Consider the following 20715-nt stretch of genomic DNA (forward strand, 5'->3'; position numbering starts at 1 on the left):
CATTGAAATCCAAAAAGCTTGAGCAGAATGTCGGATGTTGCAATCGTTGTCAATGAAAAGTTATCGAAGATGAATCACATTTCGTTAAATTTCAAATCAGAGAATTCACTTCTTGGGAGTTTCTCCAGTGTATGCTGCTGCATGAACTTGACCAAACTCTCCTAAGGAAAGTCAACTGCAACATGTGCAGTTTGTACAACACAGCCATACCCTGCGTTTGGAGACTGATCAAACATGAGAGACAAAGATCAAGCCAACAGTTATGTTGCTATGGGATCTGAGCAAACAAGATGGTCGTCTGCTTCCGATATGAAGTCGTCTGCTGCTTTTGAGGAATGGTAGTTTGTTTACTTTGGATCAAAGCAAACCTTCTTGTGCAGTCATGTTTTGTTTACAATGACCCAGGCTCCGAATATGGAGTATTCAAAACTTATAATACCTACCGGTATGTACTTTGGTGACAAATCTGGTGGGAAACTTTTAAAATTTGGATGGGACTTTTCAGTATTTGTACCAAAAGTCACCAACCTCTTCACTGGAGAGTGTGGTCCAAACCAGATATCTTCAGATGTGGCGTTCACCGTCCTAATGCATTCTGCCATATGTTGCTATGACTCCTGCTGTGAAGACTTGATCAAACCTGTTTGCCAATTTCTGATCAGTGTCCGAACGCTTTGAAATGTGCTGACATGTCCTGCGTAGAGTGGCGTGTCTTGGCATCATTTGAAAGTGGAATGATATGCTTTGGGTTGTGTTGTAACTCTAGCGGCTTGTAGGACTAACATTAGGATTATATTAGATGTGTTCTAGAGGTGGTGGATTAGTATTACATTCATTATGTCACATTATAATAGGGTGAGTATGATTGAAAAGTACCACAAGTTATTCGCCAAATCTTTGTCAACAAATGGTGGTCTTTGTTGTACATCCGACTGTCTTCTGATTTAGCCCCAGGATGCACTGTGATTTTGGAGAGATATTCCAATCGTCTGGCAGACTGATGACAGTAAAAACAATCTGATAGATGTTCGATACTTGGTTTGCAACTATAAATTAATCAGCAAGTTCATTGAAATTAGTTAATTGATCTGACTGTATAAAAATGATTTCGATAAGAGGTTTCATGATGTAAAGAAGTTATTGGCTGTGCTAACACCAGCCTTATTGAGTGCACTGAATCTCGTAAATCTAGGTGGTGGATGTTATCTGTTGTCTCATGCGATTTGTTTTTTAACTAACAGCTTCAGGTGACCACTGACAGCCTGCACTCGCGTCTCGAGACTGCCGAACAACGGCTGAAGAATAGTGATGACAGTGACCTTGAGGCTGCCCTGATCAAGCTTGAAGAGGAACAACAGAGGTATGCTTTGCTAATGGCCAGATTAGCTGCATATTGCCGTCTGTGATTCAAGAATGGATGGCTTATCACCAAGTCAAATCCAATGCCACTCTGCATGGAGTCTCAATATATTGCTGGCTGATGTGGCCGATGCCTGCCCAAACTCCACATGTGGGGGCAGATTTCACAAATGGAGACATCAGGGATGGCTAAATCACTGATTCTGTTTTCATCGAAAACCTTTGCCTTTCATTCCAGGAGCTCAAGTCTCGCTCATGTCAACTCAATGCTCCGTGAGCAGCTTGATCAGGCGACCGCCGCCAACCAATCGTTGACGTCTGACATCCACAAACTGACTCAGGATTGGCAGCGCGCCCGTGAAGAGCTTGAAGCCAAGGAGGCTGAATGGCGTGATGAGGAGCAGTCGTTCAACGAATACTTCAGCGCCGAACATTCCCGCCTTCTCTCCCTGTGGAGAGCCGTTGTTGCATTCAGGCGCCAGTTTGGCGAGATGAAGAGCGCCACCGAGCGAGATTTGTCGCACGTCAAGACTGACGTTGGACGGGTCGCTCGGTGCATGCATGCCGCTTGTCTCAACTTGAATGCCAACCAACGTCATTCTCTAACACAGTCTCAGGTAGGAAAATTTTTTCCTAAGTTCAAAATTCTGAAAAATTTTCAAGGTCAAAATTTTTGGGGGACTGATGATGTTTCTTCATTTTGAGCAGCATTTTATGACCTAATCAGTGCCACCTTTTTCCATGCGTAACAATGATCATTGTTTATTCCCAGGATGCCATTGACCGTGAACGGTGCGACCGATCCCATCTCGAGAACCAAGTACGGGAGAAGGTGCGTGAATGCATGGAGATCCAAACACGCTACGAATCCCAGGTTGGAGATCTGAACGCCAGGATAAACGACTTGACCATCATGAACGAGAAACTGAAAATCACGCTTACCGAGAAAGAAAAGACGACCAACACACTTCAGAAGGCGCTGTCCCATATTGATGCCGCTCGTGAGCCAAAGACAGACGCGATGGAGGTGCAGCGTGAGGGAGATGAAACAGAGGCCATGCATGCTGCGCTGCGGGATATCGCAAACGCCGTCATCGACGATACGGACCGTCAGATTGATGATCATGATGGTGAAGAGATCTCACCAAGTTTCAGGTCAGCGAGGTCAACATCTCCTCTGCGGTCAAGGTCACCAAGGCCAGGGTCACGCAGAGGTCAATCAAGGTCACCTATCAGGGCAAGGTCACCATGTTTCGGTGACAACACTTTCGTTGCCGTCCAGACGGCGCTGAACAAGCGACAACTGCAGGTCCAGGAGCTTCGTGCACGTCTCAACTCGTGTAAGGATCACGGTCAGACGTTGAAGAAGCAGATTGATGACAGTGAGAATGAGAGACGACGCTTGGAACATCAGTTGATGGACATGAGGGAGGAGCTGGAAAACTCGTAAGTTACCAGGATTCTCTGTCTTTAGAATGCTCCAAGGGTGATGAGTTTGAACCCTGTTCTGGTCAGATCCAAGGCAAATTCAAGTGATGCTCTGGTTGGGCAGCATTTACCATCCAGAGTTTTTAGACCGGCCCAAGTCATTGAAAAGGAGCTCTGTAAATGGTGAATTCTGTCTGAATATCAGGTCCTGTGACGTACTGCCACTGACAGTAACTATTAGACCATTATAGATTAAGTGATTTACTCATTCGGTTCTTGTTCTTCAGTCGTCGTGACCGTGACGAGTCCTCCCGCGACCGTGACAGGATGAAGAATGCCGTCAACGTCGTCTCCAGTGAGAAGGGTCAACTCGAGCGTCTCAGAATGCAACTCAACGAGCAAATCGAACATCTCAATATGGAGAATGAAAAGCTGCAGGCAGCAAACGCAGAGCTCCAACGTCACCGTGATAATCTCGAAGACGAGAAAGATGACGTGATCAAAGATAAAGATCGCCAGATCAAGGAGAACGAACGATGGTGAGTGGCGACTCCTGGTGGTGGATTCATTAATTAGTGTCTTGTACCCTTGGGCAACCGGCCTTGCTCCTTAGGCAGGACACTTAGTTGTATTTGTTGTGAAAAAAGTGACCTGGCATGGCAAACTAGCATTAGGTGTTTGTTTGACAGGGTTGACTGTTGTCTATATGACATCATTTGATGAGATGTTTGTTATGTTTCAGCCACAAGGCTATCGACAGCCTTGAGGATAAGATTTCGGCCCTCAAGGAGGACGGGTGTACACTGAAGGAAGCCCTCAACCGTGCCCTCCTTGATAAGGATTGCTTGGAACAGGAGAAGGCAGAAATAAGTAAGTGTGGCACTTTACCACTCGACAGAAGGTTGTCTCTGTTAAGAGACGCAAACCAAGCAAAGATCCCTGCCTATTTGTCCTCAAGGTTTGCATCATGTTGTGCACGTTGATGCTGCCATGGGGAAGAATACTGCACCTGTACGAGAACTTAAAAACTTGCCAGTGGAATCGGGCCTTTAGACCCGAATGAATAAGTCCTACTTATCTGTCAACTGATTGATGCTTTGCCTTTTCAGCTGAAGCCCTCTCCCGTGCTGAGGTCGGCAAAGCGGAGCTGGAACTTGAGATCAACAAGGTGAAGACAGAGGAGGCAAGTCTCCGTGACGCCCTTCTCAAGATGCAGGCGCTCAACGAAGGTCTCGGCCAGGATAAGATCGAGCTGAACAAGATCATCATGCAGAAGGAGGCTGAGGTGGCGGCCCTCGCAAGCGAGAAGCAATCTCTACTCCAGGAGAAGTATGGGCTGCGTGAGGATCTCGTGCGTGTCGAACAGGAGAAGATGGAACTAGACACGGAGAAGATGGGTGAGTTGGTTGTTGTTTCTGTTGCTACATGTTGGTTCCTAACGCCTACGTAAGATAGGTGATGTCTGTATTGGCCTCTTATTTCACCGTAGCAAATAGCAGATTGCAAATCATGTCCATTGCAAACACATGCAAGTGCTGAAGATGTTCTGCCTGATTTTGAACATTAGGAACCAACAACCTATTGCCATGGAGAGGAAATCCCAGCCAGCACCTCTAGCAGTGGAGATCTGGCATAGTAGGGAAGAAAATGGCCAATATTTTATCAATGCAAAGGCAATTTTTAAAAAAATGAAGTAATTTCCCGCAAATGGAAAATCAATCACCCAGAGATCCTTGTTACTTTCTGGTGACAGGCAATTGACTATCCGCATTAAGCCATGAAAGAAGCCTTTCATTTCTATTGATCCAATCGAATTAATGTTGCATTAGTCGTATCAGTCTATATTAAGAACAATGGTTGAATCTCGTGCTGAAGTGGTCTCGGCTGGTGAAGAGGCTTTAAAGGTGGCGTGTGCCAAGATGATATCAGGCAGGCACTCATGTTATTTACTGCTGAAGTAAATATCTAAACGTTTGAAAGAACCATTTGAGAGACTGTCTTTGAACATTTTCTGGTTCTTGCAAGAACTGCCCTCTAAACAGGAACTGATAAGTACTGGCCAGGCAATATCTTGGGAGACACCTCCTTTAAAGTTTGTCGCATGAAGATTATTGACGTCGCCAATCAATGTTTACAGTCGATTGGTTCGGATATTGATTCTGTTGGCATGTTGTCATTCAGGTCTTGCTATTCTGTTTGGGGGTTGTTTGAGTAATTTGAGGATGTTCTGAGGTCAGCCTTGGACAGTATTGGTGTTTGTTTCACATTCACAGAGAGTGGACCATGTACTCTCCACGCAAGGAAAACACTGACTATGTTATCATGCCAGCTTAGAATCAACAGATGTAGAATCACATGAGTGAATGACCTCAGTTGGGGGTTGAGGACGGATATAGTTGATTGATTCAGAAAATGAAAAAACACTCGGGAATATAACGATGTGGTGCGTAGATGGATGTAAAATTGGAATAAATAAAGCGATAGAAATGAACGCATGCAAGACTGTGTAAATCATTGCTGCTTCTGTTCAACGATTGGATATTTCATTGAACACAATTCATGAAATTCTATCACTTTTAACCACTTGAATGGGGAAGTCATGGGGGGGGGCCCTTTCTGCTGAAGGCTTCACCATCCTGTTCATGAATGTTTCAGTGATCAGTTGGTCAATGTCGTTTCCAGGGTGACATGAAGGAACCAATGTTGGTTTGAATGAAAAAATCTATAAAAATCATTCTACTAGGATTTAAAGTACTTATCGTATGTGGGTTTGACGTGTTTTGAAAAAAATATCATAGAAACGATATCATCAATCATGCTATCGTCATGCTGTTGTCGTTTTAGAATCTGACTCTAAAGGAACGTTTCATGATTCAAGATGGAGTCTGATGTTGTGAACTTTGAGGAGAAACTTCAGCCTCCTGACGGTGATCTTCTGTGATACATTTATGAGGTGTTTCTGTCAAAAGTGTTGCGATGGATTTAGCTTTCGACACTGCGAAATGTGTTGTTGAAAATATACACTTATATTCTGTGATACATTAACCCCATCTTTCAATCAAAAATAATACTAACGTCATCTCGATGCCTCTCGAAATTGAGATTGAGAACATGATGCAGATCACTGTGTCGTCTGTTCGCGATGTAACAATATGCATGTTGTCTGCTGCAGGCCTGAACCAGACGTTAGAAATGAACGACAATCTTCAGGACAATCTCCAGCAGGAGATCTCCATCCTGAACCGAGAGAAAGGTGAACTGAATGAACAACTCAACGCCATTCTGCGCCAGAAGTCCAGCCTGGCGGAGGAAGTACTGGAAGTGCGTCGGGAGATTGAACGCCAGAGTGATACGATCGTTAGAATCGCCAAAGAAAAGGAAGACTTGACCAAGGAGAAGGCATCTCTGGTCGTTCAGTTGACAGCATCTGAGCGCGAGAACCGCCAACAGTCTGAGGTGATCGCGAGCTTGAAGAGTGACAAGGATGGTCTGGAGTCTCACTTGTATGAGACGCAGCAGGTCAACGCAGCACTCGAGGTTCGTAAGGAGCAGCTCGAGGGAGAGAACCAAGAACTTCTGCTGCGCAAGGAATCATTGCAAGGTAGGCAACATTATTGTTGACACCTATCAACTGTGAGTTTGACCCAATCCACCCACCTCTGAATGGGGAATAGAGAATGCTCTTGATTTTCAGATGAACATCATTATCACCACCTATGAAACAGTGCATAGGTGAACTGTCCGTTTAAACTTTCATTGTGCCAATCTCTATAAATTCATAAGGTGTGTCCTTTGAGAAGATTTGACCCCCACACCCCAGGTCTCAACTTGCCCCACAATCTCTGTTTAAAGTCCGTACCTGACCATGTATATGTCCCACAATGCAGTTCTTGGCACTCGTTAACTTAGTCAATATTAAAGCAGTGAAGTCACTCTTTACATTGATTTAATATTGTTGATAACCAACGTCAATGTCACCAGCATGAACCATACGGCACAGAAATCATATTTTTTCTGTCGTTTTCAAAGTACCAGGCTTAACTAAAACAAACTTCTTAAAGCTTGAAAGGATTAAAACATGTTAATCCATTTAAAGTTGCCTTTATTCAGAATAACTCCGCTTTTGGCCGTCACACATAAGAACAGTTAGAGACCCTCCGTTTAAAAACTAATTTTATTAACAAAATAGTTTTGTGTACAAAACGGCCTGATCTCATCAAATCCCCAAACCATTGTAAACTTCTTCAGTCCTTTGACAATGATTGTGTACTCAGTAATCCGACTTTCTGGAGTCCAATTCAATCTAAACATGCTTGAAATAGGTATGTAAATCATACAAAAGGCTATGAATAATACACAATAGAGTCCACCCTCCGTGACATGGGGAGATTTTGTGGCCGCTGATTTGCAGAAAGTAAATAAATCAGTCATGATGGTGATCACTCATCCAAGAAAACGTTAAGAAAATTAAGTGGCCGAGAATCAGTAGCTCCGGCCTAATGTCATAGCGGTGTTCTCAAAGACAAGACTAAACTTGTGTGAGATAGCGTTCCTGGACTAATCATTCCGCTCTAGGCCCAGAATGACAATCCACCACCAACAGACCCAGGTAATGTGATTTTTATTTTCATTTCATGATATCGGGGCTGGTGCTAGAATCTTTTTGGCGGTATTATCTGAGCTTATTGCTCTTTATGCTCAATGTCTTGCTTTGATATTTTTTCCTGTCAGAATATGGCTACCATTGTTAGGTAATTGTGTTTTTAGTTTTCATTTGAGTAACTGAGGGGGCAGCACATGCTTTTCATGACTTGAATTAGAGACATCTCTAGATTTTCATGATACTGGTGTGAGGGACCCCAAACATTTGTATTTCAGCTCAAAATCACAAGTCAAATGTCCAGCTGCAACCAAAGTTGTCATATCTGAGTATGTCCGTATTGAGTTAGTCAAGTGTTCTGCCTTGGTTTGACTTATTTTTTTAGCAGTTTTTGTGAGTCCATTCAAAGAAACGCAGGTCAAGGTAGAAACAGACATTCCCCACGAGCAGACGCCATCCTTATTTTCTCAAAAACTAAAGTGTTAAACAGAAAATATTTGAACAGAAGTTGGTTGTATCAACCATCTGAACAAGATTTGTTCAATCTGACGCTCGTATAAAAAGTATTTTCCATTTTCAGCGGACATCTCGCGTCTACGCAAAGAAATGGAGATTGAGGTGGAGAAGCTGGAGCACCAGAAGGAGATGCTTCATCAGCGCCTCCAGCAGACGGAGAAGGACCTCAAGCTTGCCTTGAAACAGGAGCAGCAGGCCCATGAGGAGGACCTCGAGCGCGTCCAGAGAGAGAAGGTGCGTTTGGACACGAGCAGATGACCTGATCACATTGACCAACAGAACAAAATGTCTTCAATACGCTCACCCATTAGTCTGCTGGATCATGTTTTATGTGATCGGCAGGAAAACCAAAAAATACTTTGCAGTAGCCCGTCTTCAGGTCTTCAGTGTGGCTTGGCCAAGTCTGAGAAGGTTATGAATAATGAGATGGTAAATCTGAGGACATTACCATTTGCTTCCCCAGAGGCCATGTCAGTACCTTTAATGAAGGACAAGTGAATGACTAAAGATAATACATCTTCTGTGATACATATCCCATTCACTTCAAGTGTTAGATTTGAAGAGGAAGAATGCGACTTGGGAGAAAACCTTTGTACTTCAGGCAGCTGGTTGGTTCAAATATCAAGTATTTTGTGGCTGTCTTCATTTGTTGACATTATACAGTATGAGACGGATGGAAAGCCAGCCAGGTGATCACGTCTGCTCGTCACAAGTCTCCATTTTCTCTCTTTCTAGGAGAACCAGCGTCTCCAGTTGGAAAGCCAGCGCGATGAGATCCTACACGCCAACAGCATGGAGAAGGAGGACATCGTCAGTCGATACGAACGTGAGAAGGATGAACTTCAATGTGAGATTGTGGCCATTCAGCGTGACAGAGATGATTCACTCCTCATGGCGGAGAACGACAAGCAGCAGGTCAGTACGTTGTTACCATGCTGAGACTTATAACACAATCGGGCACTCAGAAGGCCTGTGTTATGTCATTATTGCAGCAAAAGCTTTGAAGCAAGGCAATGGCCTTATGCAGGATTTGAGAAGTGGCTGGAAGTGAGGCTCCAAAAGGGTAATATCAGTCATATATCTGGTTACCACCCTTTGACTCAGGGGCCGCCCTTGCATAGCCGAATCATTATCTCCCTGGGTGCTGGCTAAGTCTCATAACAGAAAGAGATGACCAGTCCAGTTGGGAGTTCCTCATCTTCCATCCTTATACGTGATGTTTATAAATTTCTCACCACTTTCAGTCTCTCTCACTGGCCGAACAAGAGAAGTCCACTCTTCAGGAGAAATTGAACAACGCACAGCGGGAACATGCCAACCTCGCTATGGATTACGACCGCCTGAAACGTGAGGCGATCGCCCGCTCTGAGCAGGACAAGGCAACCATCAATAGTACACAGGCTGATCTTAAACGCTTCAGGATACAGTTTGAGGAAGCAACGTAAGTACTTTGCTCACCTTTACTCAGGTTGTCATGGACACAGTGGCCAGCAGGCATGTGTTTGAACCCATGACCCATCGATCTAGAGTTGGACAGCTTTATGGTGAAGCACAGTCACTGATGAGAACTTCACACGCATTCATCCCCTTTGTAAGAACCCTGACAATAGCAGAAAGTTTTAAAGGTCAATCCAAGATGGCTGCCCTTATCCAAGATGGCTGCCCTTATCCAAGATTGCCCCCAAAATCCAAAGATTGAGGAATAAAACCGTTTTGATGTGTTTTATTTGCAGAGAAGCGCATGAGAAGGAACTAAAAGACCTGAAGAATGTCATCATTGATCTTCAGAGGCAGCGTGAGCAGGCCCTCCGTGAGGTGGCTGAGCTCAAGGTTCAGCTGAAGATGATTGAGGAATCTCGTGACTGCATCAGACGCGACTTGATCGAAGCTAACAGGAAGATCAGAGAAGGTACGGCAGACATCTCGGCCAGACGTACCAAAAAAATGCTATATGGCGGATCCAACTTATCTTTTGTCACGCTCATACTTAGGGTTACAAATTTTTGGAAAAATATTGAAAAGAAAAAAAAAATTTCTGAAAAAAAATCAAAAATTTAGAAAAAGTGTTGTTGTTTTTGCAGGTGACGAATGCCGTGAGCTGATGCGTAAAGACATCTCGGACCTGAAACGCTGCTGCAATGATGAGGTCCGTGAGAAAGAGGCCGTGGAGAAAGCCAATGAGGAGCTCCGATGCAAGGTCAGGAAGTGTGAGGGCGACAAGGTTGACCTTGGACGCAATCTCTCAGACGCCAAGCAGAGGATCTTGGGTAAGTTGGTTATCAAAGTTTTCTTTGAATTTGCTCTACTTTAGTTTGCTAACACAGAGGATAGTGAGTGTTGAGCTTGTTATGGTTGGAGGTTGCAAATGGTAAGAGGTGGAAAAGAGAGTGTATGAAAACCTTGCGTTGGGGATAAAACTGAGGACTAAAACTTACCCTACAAGCAGAGGCTGGGGCACATCCCTGAAAGACAGATAGAAATAAACTTAGTTAGACTTTCATCGCAGGTCAGGGTGATATGAAATCAGTAGAATATGAATCAGTTTGTTACGAAACAAGCGTCTGACGTTATCAAGGTCCTGAAAGAAATTCTCAAGTAAAGTGACAATAATTAATGATTTGTGAGGACATTGCATCCAAATACCAACCTTTAAATGGCCCCAGGCTATTTAGTAATATATCCTCATGTATCCAAAGTGAATAAAACCTAGATATTCCAAAGTAGAAGGAGATCTTTTAAAGATTCTCATTTTACACAGACTTTCCAGTGCAGAGCATAGCCTGAACTGTGCCCCCAAACCAGTTGAATCCAGTTAAGTCATGTGACCCAAGCTCCTTCATTCTCCTTCATTGTCTAATCTCATGTGTATTGTCCTGGGTGACCAGGTACTGAAGCTCATTGTCTTGGGTTATAACTGAGTGGATTTCACTTAGTAGTTAGACAAGCCATCAGCCATACATAGACCAGTGCTTTTTGTGCAGCCAAGTGTGGCTAGCCCAAGTGTGTGTTGGATGTGAAGGAAAGGACAAGGGGAGGGCATGCAGTTACAAATCTCTTGCTACAACTTACTCTAGTGCTTGTCCAGCCATATGTGGTTGGTGTGTTGGATGTATAGGGCAGGGGGAGGGGCTGCTGTCAAATTGTAATACAAATCTCTTGGTACAACCAAGTGCCACCAGAATATAGATACAAAAAGTCTACAAGCAGAATTGCTGATGGCATGTAGCTAAATTCCCAATAGTTGCTGAAACAAAAATGAGCAGTTTAAATGGAGCCTTTAGCATTGCCACTGCAATGGAGGTTGGGGTTTAGTGATGTTGTTTTTGCCCATTGATATCTCGTGTTCCCACAGTCTGGCCACTCGTAGGCTGCAAACACAGAAAGTGCCACAAGTCCTGCACTAATGACAGTTCACAGAGACTAAATGATACAATTAATACATGTGCAGTAAAACCTCTCTATTAGGGACTGGAAATTGCTGTCCTCTCTTGAGAGGTGCCCTGATTACAGAGGTCAAATCGAATGAGAATGACCAATTTGGAACCAAAATCAGCATCCTCAATAGAGAAGGTGTCCTGTTTATAGAGGTCAGCATCCTCAATAGAGAAGGTGTCCTGCTTATAGAGGTGTCCGCTAAGAGAGGTTCCATGTTGATTTAAAGATACAGGGTTTGACTTGCTTATGAACAATAGATTCCTTTTGATACAGTTCTTGATGAAGAAAAGCAAGGAGTCCAGAAAGAAGCTGGTGATCTCCGCGCCAGTCTGCGCGAGGTTGAAAAGGCTCGTCTTGATGCCCGCCGAGAGCTGCAAGAACTCCGTCGCCAGGTGAAGCTGCTCGATGGTGAGCGCGGGAAACTATCCAAGGAGGTGACCGACCTCCAGGTCCGCGTTGCGCGAGATGAGGAGAAAGAGGAAGAATCTAGGCGGGAGAACTTTGGACTTAAGCAGAAGGTAACAATACAACCACTGTCTGAATACTTGGTCTTATTCAAAATTTCAAAAATTTGAAAAAAAATTTCAAGTACAAACGTTTTTTTCACTTTTTTTTCTGCTGATGAAGAAATGAAGAATTATCATCAGCCCCCCCCCCCAAATTTTTTGTCTTTGAAATTTTTTTTGTTCATGTCTCTTATTGTTCAGGTTGTGGAGACTGAAGCAAGCCGTGAAGCTCTCCGCAAGGAGTTGGCAAACCTCCAACGCAAGATGGCTGAACTCGAGGACGAGATCCGTATGAAGGAGAAGGATTACCGCATGGCCATGGAAGACGGCCGACGCGACCAGAAGAAACTCGAAGACAATCGCCGTAATCTTGAAATCCAGTTGGAAAACACCAACGCAGATTGTGCCGAGTTGAAACTAAACTTGAGCGGTGCAGAAGGACGCATCAATGCTCTTGAGACGCAGCTTGCACGTGTCGAAGGTGCCAAGCGTGATATCGCATTCAAGTTGGCCAGCATTCATTCCACTCTCCGTCGTACTATCGGGTTCCGTCAGGAGATGCCAAGGTCAGCGAGCCCAGTCGCTCGGGCTAGGAGCCCAAGCCCAAGGAGATCAAGGCCATCGTCACCAACCAAAGGTAAGCAGTGTTTACAAGGTTACCATATGAGAAGTGGTACTCCTTCGGTTGGTCCTTGGCATTGTCAGCAGTGTATCTGATCCCACTTGTAGTGTCGGACCGATGACTGGTCTCACCCAAGAGGTATCTGTTCTTGGCTACTGGGAATTGCACATTAGCCAGCCTCATGTGATGTCAGGGTCACTTACTCAGCTCAGTTCTTACCTAGATGGACTAACTGTCAAGTGCCATGTGTAGTATCTCGATAATATAAGAAAGTTTTCTCTGATTCTTCCAGGCTTTGACAACACGTACACCACAACCACTGATGGCCGTGGATCCCCGATCCCACGCACCGGCTCTCCTGACCGCAGTCGTAGCCCGATGCGCAGCCTCTCACCGTCCCGTGGCGGTGAGGTCAACGTCGCTGACATCGACCCCGAGGCTGTCCGGGTCGCCCTGCGTGATTTCGTGCAGCAGTTGGCCGGAGCAGAGCGTGAACGTGACGACTCCTTGGCCGCGTGTCGGAGCTTGTCGGTGCAGTTGAAGGAGATGGAGGAGGATCGTGATCGTACTGAAGGTCGTCTCATGCAGCTCCAGAGGTCACTGGGAGAATGCGAGGAAGGTCAGTGATTGTGATTTGGCTCCTTAGGTAGCCTGAGGTAGTCTGAGTGCATGAGGGTCATGAGTAAGATCTCAAACATATGTTCTTGTCATTGTGATATTTGACCTTCCTCTGCCAATAAGAATAGAAGTTCAGGCCTGTGGGTTTAGGGTATTGAGTTCAATAGCGGTGTGACGGACTTCCCTGCCTTCAAACACATAGAGCAGTGACACTTCTGAGGTGCACCACCTTCTGCTATTAAACTTTATAGCCGCCCAATAAATCACTACGAAGTTTGACCTGCCACGCTTGACTGGCACATTTCATGTTCCCGTCAATTGCCAAACAAATATGTTGAATGGCGATTATACTGATAATAATTGTGGGTGTCCCGGCAGATAAATGATCTATGTGCATTGATCATAATATCAAATGACACCTCACGATATCACATTTCCAAAAAGCATTTGTCGTGATTTCATTCAAGACATCTTTGGCATTTAGCCAGAGGTCAGGGTTTCTTGCTTGAGTAAGCGAGTTCAAGCTGCCTTTTGGAAGATTGCCCAAACTTAGGCCAAATCAATAATTTCTTTGTTTCTAGTTCTGAAAGTTGTCAAGTTTGTGTGAGAGCTACTGACGTCCAACTCAAAGAAATCATTTCCTTCAGCCTTAGCAATTTCCTGGTCTCTGCATGTCTGGTGTGCAAACATTTGCTCCCATCTACTAGGCCTATTTAACTACGTACATAATCTGCATTCTAAATGTAAAAGTGTAAGGCCTAAATATTAGCTGGCAGTGTTTGCTTGACAACCAAGATGATCGACTCGAAAAAGTCTTAAAATCAAGATGTTTAAAATCTTCTCGATCTTATACAACTGAAAATTCTTCCCAGATTTTGTATTTTGGTTTGTATTAAGTGACCTAGAGTTCCTGTTGTTGATATCAATATTCTATACCCTATCATCACCATAAAGCAATAACGAGACTGCCCAGGGCTGCTGGTGATGATGATAACATTGGTGCTGATGCGATAAGACTGTAAAGTACTGAATATCAGAATGCTCAAGTTTTCAATACTTCTTTCTGACAGACAAGCGAGGAATAGACAGTCGTCTTGCCAGCACCCAGGCCGCCCTCATGCTCCAAGAAGAGACCATTCGTCGCAATGAGCGCGAGCGCAAGATGCTCTGTGACAAGATCGACAATCTGGAACGATGTCTTACAGCCGTCGAAGCGGAGAAACGCCAGATGGAAGACCGGGTGCAGAAGTTACGCCAGAACGAGGCTCGGCTTGAGGATGACAAGAAACAGGGCCGCGCCATGTTGGATGACGCCGAGAATAGGTGTACGAAGCTTGAGCTGAATCGGCGATCCCTCGAAGGTGACCTTCAGAGGATGAGGTTGACCTTGACGGACAAAGAGACTGAGAACCAGGTAGGAAGTTGCAAATCTCACTTTGATACAGTTGGCTTTGAGCGTGTTTGCCTTTGGTGCAACTGTATGTTAGGCAGAATTTCTCCTTTTTGTTTTTAATGCAGTGGACCACACCAGGCCTATAATGGGGCACTTTTTCAAAAAATGCTGGTTTCAAACTCAGCATTTGTGTCCCTTGTTGATGTTTTAAGCCATCTTGATTGCCTAGTAGATAATGCAACAATGTGTACAAGTCTGTGTACAGATCTGCGGCATATTTCTACCAGGTCTGCGCTGGGAACTGAGGTAACCAAGCTTCTTTCTTGTCGTCTGCTCATGTGTGATTCCTCTTCCTGTTCATGTTTAGGTGGAGTTCTTCCAGGTTTGCATACAAAGGGTACATATCTTTCTCCAGCTGCTGTTTTGGGACGCTAGATTCTCACATTTAAAATCTAAATTGATCTCAAACTTAGGTTGGGTGGGATCAGAAAGTTAAACCTTGAGTCTCACAATATGGCTGGGATTAGAACTGAACTGTCTAGAACTCACAAAAGGTGAATATGTTGCTGTTCTTATAACCTCTAACACAGCATTGTGGGTTGGTCCTCAACTTTCTAACCACCCTTGATGGAATGCATGTGGAGTAATACTCTAAAAGCAGGGGAAAACGATATTTGAAATCTGGACTGCATGAAATGTAAGGGTTTTGAGGCCTGATCTTAACCTACATTTATCTTATGCCCAAAACCTCCTTACTGTCTTACTAAGTCTTATTTTCTTCTACGACCCAGCCAAATATGTAAACAGATGGTCTATTGATTTACTCTTGCCCCCTGGGATTCAACAGGCCACGAGTCCGACAAGAACCAAGACGTTGTCAATAATTAATGACACTTTTCATGGCAATTACTCGTTATATCTTGATTAGGTTTTAATGAATTAGTCACGAGACCCTCTTGGGAGGAGATTTGTTGTTGGCCAGATTGTACGTTATTCTGTTGGTCCCACTCTTGAGGTTCCTCTCTGTGTTGGTGCATTGGTTCTTTGAAATCCTGCCATCTCAATCTGGAAATGACACGTTGATTTGGCGCTAGATTGTGGAGTGTTTTGTCTGTGATTGTCTCAGTCTTGATCTTATTGGCATCAAGACAGGAACGATAGATAGTTGATGCTTGGTGTTCAAGATTCTCAAAATGGTATCGAGGCAGAGAGTGGTGATCGTCGGGGGTAGGAGCAAGGAGGGCAAGCCACAGTATTTCATTCTGGAACCGATCGATGTGGGCAAAATTCATTCTTACATGGTAATAAGAATCTCAGGTTTTCACAGTGCATGTTGTTCTCATGAGACCTTCATCTTCTGCATGTGATCTTGGTGAGTTCAATGAATTAACACTGCACTGGTGGGTCTGACGACCAAGATCAAGGTGAAGAGGTGGAGTGAAAATGTAGGCCCCAAACAAGCTTTGTGGTTCAATGTTAACTCCACCTGCAGGTGGTCTCGATCTGAGTACAGGGACCCAACAGTGCCGTGTTAATGTCAATTCTGTCACAAGGTCTTAGAGGTCTGAAGAGTTGATGTTTGTTTCTGTGTTATGAACGAATCCCTGACCGATTGTTGTCGATTTCAGGTGTTGCAAGATCGTATTGAGAACATGACGCGGCAGATCCAGGATCTTGAGGACAAGTCACAGAGTCTTCAGCTGACTGTTGATCGTCTCACATCAGCGTTGAACAAGACAGAAGAGGCTGAGAGTGAACAGAAGGACAGGGTAAGCATGGTTTGAACAAACATCATCTCAAATCTGGCAATAATCCATAAGTTGTGTTTTTGGAAAGGAAAACTAAGTTTTAGACAAAAGAATAATGTAAACTATTTTATAAATCCTAAAGTAAAAACCATTTGACATCTCTTTCAGGTGCAAAACTTGCGTTATGAAGTAAGATTCCATACTTTTGATTGTAAATGTAATGTGTCGCTAAACAAACTAAAACATTACCGTCACACGTAGATGTACTTGAACTTTCAGTGTATTTCATCATCTTCAATAGCAACAAAATATACTGTAACCAAAAGTAACATTATTTGTGTCCAAGTTTGCAACACACGTTACTGGGCTATAAATCATGTTCTTAAACTCTCTGTGTGAAGTCTAAAAACATGTCATAACGTGACTTCATTCTAACATCTTCTGTGCATCAGAGTCTTATTTACTTGGATGACATGACAATGATGTTCCCTCTCCAGGTTCAGTCGTTGAACATGTCTCTCCAAGACACAGCGGGTACCGTTCAGGAGCTTCAGGAGCGTATCCAGCAGCTCCAGAGGGCACTGACCAGCAGTGAACACGACCGCCGCGTCCTGCAGGAGAGGCTCGATACAACAAGGTATGCAAGTCAAAGTCACAGCACACGCTAATGTAATACTGCATTGCTGATGATGTTTCTTCATTTTGAGGAAACCGATCGGGACCGGCGATTCTTGGTCGTCATAGCGGGGTGGTCGCGTTACCGGGGTTTCACTGCATATTACCTCTACTGTATTGACAGCAGACTTTCAACCTGAGACTGACTTTCTTCGTTTGCAGACAAGCGTTGAACGAAAGCAAGAAACAGAACCACAGTCTGATGGAGCGCGTTCAGGCGATGCAGAATGAGCTTGGTGATAGTGAGGTCAGGCGGTCCGAGTTGGAGGGCCAGATGAGACAGTCACATGCTGTAAGTCAAAACTTTGATATGTATTCCAATCTTTCTTTGAAAGCTCAGCCACATCTGTCTATGGTCTGTTTGTAACATATTCCGCCATTAGCTTTGGTGAAGCGCTGTGAAGTGAGTTGGCATGAAGGGCAGCAAAGACACATCATGTAAAGATGTCAGGTATAGATTGCATTGGGTGAGAATCATCAGTCCATCTTTGTTACAGATGTTGGTGCAGCGCCAAGAGGCTGAGCAAGAGTTGACACAGCGACTACAGAAGTCACAGTTAGAGAAGCAGGCCGTCGCTGAGCGGGCGTCGTCCCTCCAGAGGACACTCGCCAACATCGAGACAGAGAAACGTGAGATGGAACGATCTGCTGTCCGCTTGGAGAAGGATAAGACAGCCTTGAAGAAAACTCTTGATAAGGTGCGTGAAATTGATATCAGGAGACAGTTATTAGGAGTTTTTAGGCTGAAATGTCTCCCTGGCTTTGGTGCAGAATAAGACAGGAAGGTTGGACTCCTGACCTTGTACCAGAGACTTGTCATTTGCCACTGTTCCACTCATGCGAGTTTGAAACTTTTCATTCCAGGTGGAGCGTGAAAAGATGAGAACTGAAGAGGTCGCCACTAAATCTGTCTTCGAGAAGAATGAATTAGATCACAGCATTGGTCGTCTCGAGGAGGAGAACATGGAACTGCAGCGGACACTGCAGAGTCTGTCAGCACAGCTGGCTGAGACTGAACAAGGTCATGCAGGAAGGTGAGTTATCTGATGTTTCCAGGTCAAGGTCAAATCTGAGGTATTGTGTAATTGGGGGTCAAGGTTCATGAATCCTGTCCATTTCATTCATTCCATCTTTTGGCTCTTCAGGTTGATTGACCTGACATCTCGTCATCGTGCCGAAACCGAGATGGAGACTGAACGTCTCCGTACAGCACAGCTCCAGGCAGAGAGGACATTGGAGGCCCGTGAGCGTGCTCACAGACAGCGTGTGAAAGGAATGGAAGAACAGGTCAGTTTGAGTCACCAGTGTCGGAGCAATGCTTGTACTATTTTGGATTTATGACAGATTTACTTTCTGCCTAGGATCAATGTCACCATGGTAACTGTACATCACTGATGGTTGTTAGTGATGCTTGGGACTGGACCTGGTTGATTGTTGTTGTTGTTGTTGTTGTTATGTACCCATGTGTGCCTCCAGCAATGAAAGGTTTGATCTACGTTATGGTGTTGGGTTTATATGGAATCCTGTGTAAACTCTGCTTCATGGGAACATGTCAGTGAGCCAATGAAGCTATCCTGTTCATGACTTCATTCTCTCCATTTTCCCTTTCAGATTGCCACCCTCAAGGACCAGCTAGCACAAGAGATGCGGAAACGTCAACAATACATCTCGCGCAGCGCTCACACCGGTGATGAGATTAGCAACATACGCAGCATCCTTAACGGATCTCTGACCAATATTTCGCGTGATCCAGCCCTCGATGCTGTCCTTCTGGAGCATGAAGCTCGTAAGCTTGATGAAAGTATGGAATACCACCAGCCGACCAGGCTATCACCTCGCCACAGGTCTCCCGTGCGTGCGGCTTCCCCACAGCGCCGTCTGACATCTACGCCCACCGGTCGGTCATCATCGCTGCGACGAGCTACGAGTCCGATCAGACGCAGCATCAGGAAGTAGACACTGCCATCAGATCAATCTTATTACTAGACTCCATCATTCCATCCAAGAATGCTGCGGGCGGGAAATGATATCTCCGTCCGCCCAACCATTCCACCCATCTGACAAATAGACTATGCAAATCATTACTTAATGCCATCTGGTGGTGCTCATATGAACTATTTTCTTTAGAAAATCAGTATTGCTAAGAACGAACATGAGAAGAGAGCGTGGGTGCAGATACCTGGTTGAATTCCACTTTTTATATGGACTGCGATCAAGGGTTGGTGTAAAATATGGATCATAGTCACAAGGAAGGACTGTTGATACTGTGGCAGCAGCAGAAAATGAGGTCGTGACTTATATCGTTATTGAACTTCTGTTTGTTGTAAATCTCTTGAAGGATGTTTTAGTAGGTTATTACGAGGAAGGAGTAGACATTTTAGAAATGATAGGAATTACATTTATACAAGTTTTGAGGATAAAGCAGTATTAAGACCAGTTGTACCTGCTTGCATGAACCCCTCAGACACCTAACCCTTTAGGAGCCTCGCATAGTCATATCCTTGTTGAAGGGTAAGCCTATTTGGGGAAAATTAACAAGAACATCCAAGTATATTTTGGAGATTCTGAATCACCTGCTGTCTTTGAGGGTTAGTCCGTCTGCTCGGGAAGAGAATGAAAAACGACAGGAGATGTTGGACCTTTTCAACCCCAGTTTCTAAACTGGACTCTTCTAATGCATTAGCTAGAAGAGTCTATGCAGGGAAATGAGGGGGAAAAGTTAGTTCAGTTTAATTTTCCACTACTGTGATATTCAAGTGTAGAATATGTGTACTTATTTCAGGAATCGTGAGGTGGATCCAAAGGGTTTACTGAATGGCCCCAATGACCAGAGGCTGTACATGGATCCCCCACTGAAAGGTCTTGGCTGCAACCCTTCCCCGCCATATTGGATCCACCTCTATGAATCATTGCAGTGGTTTAAGCTACAATAGGTGACAGGTTTTTTTGTATACATAAATTTTGAACTCCATACTTTTTAATCATTTGATGCCGTCCATGTGTAGTCGTTTCATAATCGCACTTTTTGGGCCAGCGATCTAGGAAGTAATTCTCATTGTATTTAATTCCATATACTATATAAGTAATCACATTGTTTTCTAAAAAACTTTTAAATATTGCGTGTGCCGTAATTGAAGAAATGGCCGATTGATTTGATGGTTTGCCCTCGTGGTCTTAACGCCGGTGGTCTCACTATGGAGGTGATTTGATTTAAAGACGTCAATATGTTTGGGTGCAAGTTAGTAGCATCATTGATGACACGCGTGCGTCACTCACTGTACATTCATAGTGCACCGAGTCCTAATCACCGGAGGTCAGGTGATCTGGATGTTTCATATACCCAATTTGCGTCTTTAACCAAAAACTAAATTTTCTCAAATTCTAAGCAGAAGTGATTTAAGCCGGAGTTAAATGAGAGAAAATGAACTTTTCGCTGCACATTTTTCGGAGAGCCTACGTTGGACCAGGAGGGCGGTTGATTTATGCGAATATAATTATGTAAATGATAGGGAAACGTGAACAAGTCTGAACACTTAATTAGCTAATTAAATCTAATCAAAACCTTGTCGTGTGCTTATGGGGAGTTTTTGTAGAGAATCTCATGCACTTAATCAGAATTTTAAAGATTTTTGAATTTTGAATTTTAATGAAATGGTTTTATCCATATTTCAGTATTGATTATGAAAATGGGTGATTTATTCATTTTATTTGGTAACCATAGAGATTGAGATGAGCCCACCGTACAACCAATTCCAGACTGAGATATCAGTCTCGATCACTAGGACAAGACCAGACAGTCAGAATCAAAATGAACA

General features: G+C 44.1%; 1 protein-coding gene across 7 annotated transcripts in view; it reads left to right on the plus strand.

Annotated features, from left to right (window-relative positions):
• The window catches only part of LOC135496828 (rootletin-like), a 50908-nt gene extending 30221 nt beyond the window's left edge, over positions 1-20687 (plus strand). For all 7 annotated transcript variants that reach the window (XM_064786367.1, XM_064786364.1, XM_064786365.1 and 4 more), the window contains 23 exons: positions 1242-1360; positions 1598-1976; positions 2132-2805; positions 3075-3326; positions 3530-3657; positions 3897-4184; positions 5960-6388; positions 7968-8137; positions 8639-8818; positions 9148-9344; positions 9637-9812; positions 9985-10170; positions 11612-11856; positions 12046-12481; positions 12759-13085; positions 14155-14498; positions 16106-16246; positions 16723-16862; positions 17063-17192; positions 17398-17598; positions 17765-17934; positions 18046-18187; positions 18512-20687. In XM_064786367.1, the coding sequence (XP_064642437.1) occupies positions 1242-1360; positions 1598-1976; positions 2132-2805; positions 3075-3326; positions 3530-3657; positions 3897-4184; positions 5960-6388; positions 7968-8137; positions 8639-8818; positions 9148-9344; positions 9637-9812; positions 9985-10170; positions 11612-11856; positions 12046-12481; positions 12759-13085; positions 14155-14498; positions 16106-16246; positions 16723-16862; positions 17063-17192; positions 17398-17598; positions 17765-17934; positions 18046-18187; positions 18512-18856 (5799 nt within the window). In that variant the 3' untranslated portion in view covers positions 18857-20687. The remainder of the gene's footprint in view (positions 1-1241; positions 1361-1597; positions 1977-2131; positions 2806-3074; positions 3327-3529; positions 3658-3896; positions 4185-5959; positions 6389-7967; positions 8138-8638; positions 8819-9147; positions 9345-9636; positions 9813-9984; positions 10171-11611; positions 11857-12045; positions 12482-12758; positions 13086-14154; positions 14499-16105; positions 16247-16722; positions 16863-17062; positions 17193-17397; positions 17599-17764; positions 17935-18045; positions 18188-18511) is intronic.
• The last annotated feature ends 28 nt before the right edge of the window (positions 20688-20715 follow it).

This window comes from Lineus longissimus, chromosome 12, assembly GCF_910592395.1.
Source record: "Lineus longissimus chromosome 12, tnLinLong1.2, whole genome shotgun sequence".
In the NCBI taxonomy this organism is placed as follows: Eukaryota; Metazoa; Nemertea; class Pilidiophora; order Heteronemertea; family Lineidae; genus Lineus; species Lineus longissimus.